Source organism: Coregonus clupeaformis, chromosome 5, assembly GCF_020615455.1.
Source record: "Coregonus clupeaformis isolate EN_2021a chromosome 5, ASM2061545v1, whole genome shotgun sequence".
Taxonomy (NCBI): Eukaryota; Metazoa; Chordata; class Actinopteri; order Salmoniformes; family Salmonidae; genus Coregonus; species Coregonus clupeaformis.
The window spans coordinates 22,225,216-22,232,136 of record NC_059196.1 but is presented as its reverse complement, the minus strand read 5'-3'; the positions used below and the strand labels follow the sequence as shown (position 1 = coordinate 22,232,136).

Below are 6,921 nucleotides of genomic sequence, written 5' to 3'. Positions count from 1 at the left end.
ATTAGGTCTCGTCGATTAATACATCACCAATCCGTTCGGTCAGATTGTTACCCGCAAATTAGCTTTGGGAAGAATAAAGTGGATATTATGGATTGTTTGCGACAAGATTACGGATTAAAAATCAGTTTAATATAGAGCATATACAATGATGATCAGATACAGGATGATAGACTACAAACTTAGAAAAAGTGTCAGGTTTTGAGCAAGTGGATTATTCACTAACATTTTCCTCAGTCATTAACAAAAGCACCATAAAACTCTATGTCATATTCTCAGGATTTTGTAAGGCCATACAACACCTCTCATCCACAACATCTTCAAGCACCTCCCTGAGGATTAACTTCATGGGCTCCTCATCTGATCCAGCCTCAAAGCTCAAGTACCACCCACTCCACAGCGATGACTTAAATCTGTACATAGATGTACCAAGAATTGCTTCCATGAAGAACACAGCCTCATGTTGTGAGCAGAGAATTTGGTCAGGCAAAGGTTGCTCCTGGGGGAAAATAGGGGAGGGGTTGGTTACCTTTGTCTTGTCAGTGTGAAGTGTGTTTGTGCAAACAGCTGGTATGAAGGTAATAATCACACCTGGGTCATGTTCAGTAGGGAGAAACTGAAATGGGGATGTACTTCCTGATCTTGTCTCATAAGGAGAACACCGATTTCTGTTTTTCTTGAACAACTGCTGAACCTGACCCAGTTGTCAACCCAAACTAAGGCTAAAGGGACTGTTCAGAGTGTGTCTACAGCTGTAAAATGTTGTGAAATAAAGCCATACATTACATGTAATGTAGATGTAAGCACTGTTAATTTCAAAATGTATGCTTACCAGTGGTTTGGCAGAAACTTCTTTTTTGTTCCCATTATTCTTGCAGCACACCAGATAAGTTTTCTTACAATGTGATGTCACAGAGAGAGTAACAGCACTTCCTCTGGGGTTGGCAATGTCATTGTTTCTATATACTTGGATATTGAACCGGCAATCTTCTAGAAACCAGAGAACAACAAAATATGCATTCAACAGAGGGAAATATGTCTTGCAGCAATGTGCTTAAAGTACTTTTGCATGTTTTTGTCATATGGATGTCACATGATTTTGCATGGGGTTGTGATATGCAGCAGGTGCATCAGTAGCCTAATCTCTCTACCATACTTTGAGGGCCGGTTTACTGGACACAGACTCAGGGGTTAAAGGCCAAAAAAATCCCATGACTTAAACTTAGAGGTAGACTCAGCAAAATGACGTTGCCACGAGCAACACCACAGATTTGAAATGAGCAAGATTCAAGACTTCACTCTCACAGTGACACAGAATCTGCGCACGTGCACAGGTTCGCTTCACGCTGTTACAGCGTGGTAGCCACCGGACCAAAACAGCAGAGAAGTTGAGCCTCGCACTTCAACGCTCTTAGTTGTTGTGGAAATTGCCCCACAATGCTGTTTACTTTCTGCATCTAAGTCATATCGCTGTCTACCTTTAAGTCGATCTCAGATCGATTGTCTGTGGAGCCAAGTTAACCTCCCCTTTCATGTAAAAAAAGTCATGACCATCATGCTTTTAGGGAAAGAGGATCATTTTGTACATGTATTAAACTGTGAGTTTGGCCAATTCCATATGACAGAAATCCTTCACAGTGACAGATAAGTTGAACCCCTGCAAACTGGGTTCACTAGGTACATTTACCTGCTTTGCATTGCTCCTTATTCTGCTCTTTGAACTTGAGACATTGTTCATCTACAACCAGGAATCGGTTGTTCTTGATTTGGATCATTTTTTGGTAGCATTTATTAGTCTCTTTTTTAAAATCATCCGACTCTAAATCTGCAGAAGAGGAGGGAATGTGTGAACACAACAACAAAAACATTTGACTGATATACACAGAGTATACAAAACAGACTGACCAGGTGAATCCAGGTGAAAGCTATGATCCCTTATTGATGTCACTTGTTAAATCTACTTAAATCAGTGTAGATGAAGAGGAGGAGACAGGTTAAAGAAGGTAAGCCTTGAGACATGGATTGTGTATGTGTGCCATTCAGAGGGTGAATGGGCAAGACAAAATATTTAAGTGCCTTTGAACAGGGTATGGTAGTAGGTGCCAGGCGCACCGGTTTGTGTCAAGAACTGCAACACTGCTGGGTTTTTCACGCTCAACAGTTTCCCGTGTGTATTAAGAATGGTCCACCACCCAAAGGACATCCAGCCGACTTAACACAACTGTGGGAAGCATTGGAGTCAGCATCCCTGTGGAACGCTTTCGACACCTTGTAGAGTCCATGCCCAGACGAATTGAGGCTGTTCTGAGGGCAAAAGGGGGGGTGCAACTCAATATTAGGAAGGTGTTCAGTGTACATGTTTTAAAGTAACTGTCCAGTGTTTTCCAGATTTCTTTGAAATATGACCTATAATTAATTACAATATGAGTTAAATAGTTTTCCTTCCAAATAATAGTAATTAAGTATGTTAAAAAGCAGCTTATCCGTGTTGGAATGGTGTGGGCGTACACCAACAACAGAATGGTGTGGGCGTATACTGGTTTTCAGGAGGATGACATCAGAGAGGAAGAGGCTAAGCGAGAGGATCCACTCCCGCCAAAATCTGTCCACGTGGGAATACAGCGATAAGCAGACCAGTAAGCAGACCGACTGCCTTCCCGCCTTGATAACTCCCATTGTTAGGGCGGACACAAGACCATCTCATCATTATATACAGCATCTGTGATGGCATCATCCTCTATGAGGAAATAGCAAGCATCTTGAAGTGTTTTTTCTCCAATTTATGCTTTGGCCACAAACACGAGTATAGGATGAGTCAACAACATTATTTGGGTATGAGTTAACAGAATGTGAGATTTTCACTGGACAGTTACTTTAACATTCTATTATTTCAGCTGGATCTAAATAGCACATGGTCTAGGTAAGACATCTACATGACTTATAATAGTAATTGTAAGAAATGTATATTACCTTCATTTTCGACTTTACAGGGAATCAGTCCATACAGATAACATGAAGAAAACACAAAGACAAGGAGCTGAGGGTGAAATCTCTGTCTGACAAACTTTGAACATAATTCACATTTAAATCGATAGTTTACACGTGTGGATATAAAAAACAAAGTTCAGTCAACCTTTTAAAGCACCACCTTACCTTGAAAAAATATGTCCTCCTTGTCTACTGTCGCAAACTCAACACACTTACAGTCGGAGCTGCTTGCCATCTTCTCAGAATCAAGCTTGAACATCACTAGAGGCAAAAATATGTTATTAGGCCTATATTTATGACAAATATTGTCATACATGTATTTATCCACTCACTGACCATGTGCCCTTCATCTATATTGATCTATAAGTAGGCTAGTTAAATAGCCTACTCAAGTAGCCTTCAAAATACTATAATATAGCTTATATAATTTACATTTAATAAAACACTACTAATTAGAATAGCCTCTATTCATACCAATGCAGATGTTGGTCTGAGGATTTTCTTTCAAACACCATAGTGTGGGGATCTATTTTCTTACAACTAGATGTGATGCCTAGCTTAGAAAGAATACATTAATGATTCAACATAATAGGTTTGTGCTGTACTGATATAGATTGTTTAACATAACAAGCTGTGATTAATGTGAGGAACCGTTAGGGGGTAGGCTGAGACAGACTTGTGACTCACATACACACACACTGCCTCTTTGTTAAACCGCTCAAGGACAAAGTACTGCAACATGAAGAAGAAAACTGTGTCTGGGGTTGCTGACTCGAGACAAGTTGTGAAGATAACAACTAATGCCTGGCAACAGTGAAGCGCCAAGGGTCTGGGACCAGCCTGTGCGCCATCGATAGGCTGGGTAAGTTTAAACCACGCCCAGCCTCTATCCTGACAGGCCCAGCCGGGAGCGGGAACTATCTCAGTCAGAGTATTTAAAGAAGAACTTATAACAATGGCTCAGTTCTCTGTCTGCCCTGCGTGGTTTTTCAGTGGGCCCGTATATACGAACATCATATTTAGAAAGAAAAGAAAAGAAAATGCCATTTAGCAGACGCTTTTATCCAAAGCGACTTACAGTCATGCGTGCATACATATTTTTTTTTGTGTGTATTTACCAATTCAAGTGTTTACATTAATTAAAATAGTAGTCTATTTTAGAAGACGTGTATTGACCTCTTTTTGTTCCTATACCAGATTTGAATTGACGCAACTTAACAATAGGGAGACATTTAACTTGATTATGCCATGAATGGAGCTGCACTGTGTATACAAAACATTAGGAACACCTGCCCTTTCGATGACAAAGACTGACCAGGTGGGAGGGCTGGGTGCAACTCAATATCAGGAAGGTGTTCCTAATGTTTTGTACACTGTGTAATCACCATTCTTGGACTATGGTTAATGCTATCGGGATCCTTGGGACGTCCCTACCCTAAACCCTAACGAACCTTAACCCCTACATGTATCTTAACCCTTACCTAACCCTTAACTATTTTAAATGTAAACTTCAAATGAGGTAGGGATGTCCCAAGGGTCCCAGATTGCAAGGACCCTAGATCTATCCCCATTCCAGAACTAGCTCTATCATCTTTGATCCATCATCAAGTTCCATTGGCAGATAGTCCTCCTATCATACACATAGCCCTACTTTTAGGGATAGGAGTACGCTGCACGAGTTGCGCCCGCGAGGTGAAACATCATAAAAAGGTCGATAAGTCAACTCAGAGAACAGAACCCAACATGTTCATAAAACACTCATATTATTGTCATTATCGTTGAATCAATGTACAACAAATGTCTTAATAAAACTACCCAATTGGCCTACTCTCAGGCTACATGTGTTTTTTCCCCACACGTGTTTAATGCACGGCGCTTGTAACGCCAAGGTAGTGGGTTCGATCCCCGGGACCACCCATACACAAAAAAATTTATGCACGCATGACTGTAAGTCGCTTTAAATAAAAGCCTCTGCTAAATGGCATATTATTATATTATATTATATAATGCCGTGTTCAAAACAACTGGGAGCTCCGAACTTGAAACTCGGAAATCTCCGACTTCAGTGCGTTTAAAACATCTGGGAACTCGGAATAAAACCGGCTCCGACTGGGGAAAAATCGATTTCAACAATCATCCATCTGGGAATTCCTACTCTGGAACTCGGTCGCTCCGACTTTCCGACCTGAAGATCACGATTTGACCTCATATTTTTCCGAGTTCCCAGTTGTTTTGAATGTGGCATAAATGCCGGCAGGTAGGGAGGGTACAACCAGGAAGTGGCTTTAATCATAAACCATTTAGATGGTCAACTCTACAGTATGTGGTCCTTTGTAGCTCAATTGGTAGAGCATGGCGCTTGTAACGCCAGGGTAGTGGTTTCGATGTATGCACACATGACTGTAAGTCGCTCTGGATAAGAGCGTCTGCTAAATGACTAAAATGTAAAAAATGTATTCCTAAAGATGAAGTGTGGCTATATCTTACCTCGGAAATGTAGCCTTCTGTAGTCTATTCAGCCACGCCTTGAACTTAGAAAAGGTTTCTTAAATCTGTTATTAATCTTCCCGGAGATAGTTTGTACCGACAGATGTAACGTCACTCGGTCGCATTGTTGCTAAACCCAATTTATGCTTGAACCAAAATGATCCGGAGGCTGCATATGGAAGGAGTGATGAAATCGCAGCGCCTCTTGTGCAGCATTATGGTGACATGCAGTGGCGACCAGTCATTCAGGGCAGGTGGAGCCCCACCTGTTTAGCAAAAATAAAAATAGATATATTTCATTTTTATTATTTGTTTTGCATGTTATTTTGGCATTAATACATGTCACATATCAGTTTGCAAACAATGTAAAAAAAAAAATCAAAAAAATCATTGAATTAATAAAGCCGCTGTGGTGAAAAGACAAACTTTGCTGATAATGCCGTGATGATAAGAAGTCCGCCGACACTGTACTTTGTTTATAAAGGTTTATTATAACAAAGAGTTTCAGCGTCAGATTTACAGATACCTGCAGATATCTGAAGAACAGCCGGACCCAATTCTGTAATTTGCTATTCTCCCCCCCCTTGTTCAAGACCTGGCATTTATATCCTATGTGACATATTATGGCGTGATTTTAATACACCAATCCCTGGCTTTTCTACATATCTTCCCATATCCTTTTTCCCAGGAATTCAGTAATGCTTTCCAGATGTTTCAGCAAGCAGAGCCAAGTTTCCTCTAACACACTCTTCTGCAAACGTCAGCACAATCACAGACCCTCAGACACTACACCGCATACAAACATGGTCTCTTTTTTGCTTTCTTGAGTGAGGCAGCTCCAAGATGCAGGGTGTTTCATCCTAGCTCAGTGCTTTCTGTGGTGGTGGGGCAGACAGTGGAAAATATGGAGCATAGGGGTTGGTAATGTTCTCTAGTTGCGCATTGATTGGCTCAGTGTTCTGTCACTCATGGTGACACTATGTCACTGCAAAATCTACGGGAGAGCTCGAAAATTCAAGCCCCTTGGGTGCTGCAATAGATTTACATTAGAAGTGCCCATCCAAGAATGCTCAAGATCATTTGCCACAGATAAAATTGTTATATCTACCTTAGCTTTAATTGGACTAATCATGTCAACATCATACTTTCAAAATCTAAGCTAGCAAGCTAGCAGTCATCATCATGAATCAAGTCGACAATCTACTGGCAAATCCTTTTCAATCCTTGTCATATGGAGAGAAATTAAGAAGAGAAATTATAGATAAAACGGATCGGTGCGCATCGGCCTTTGGACATAAACATTACACAACAAGCAAATTCAACAATGAGTGGTTTGGAAGGAATCAGTGGCTAACTGCAAGCATTACAAAGCAATCACTAGCCTGATATTCAGTGGAGTTTGTGTGTGGTCCAAGTCTGGGTTTAAGGGTCTCTTTTCCAAGATTAAAA

At 40.8% G+C, this 6,921-nt stretch overlaps 1 protein-coding gene across 1 annotated transcript; it reads right to left on the bottom strand.

The window, feature by feature from the left end:
• Positions 1-107: 107 nt before the first annotated feature.
• On the bottom strand, positions 108-5,700 carry LOC121565095. The gene is made up of 6 exons (XM_041875974.1): positions 5,473-5,700; positions 3,151-3,246; positions 2,968-2,979; positions 1,685-1,822; positions 830-987; positions 108-496 (listed from the first exon to the last, which is right to left on the bottom strand). Exons 2-6 carry the CDS (start codon positions 3,242-3,244, stop codon positions 260-262), a joined length of 639 nt encoding a protein of 212 aa, XP_041731908.1. The 5' UTR covers positions 3,245-3,246; positions 5,473-5,700; the 3' UTR covers positions 108-259.
• Between the last annotated feature and the right edge of the window lie 1,221 nt (positions 5,701-6,921).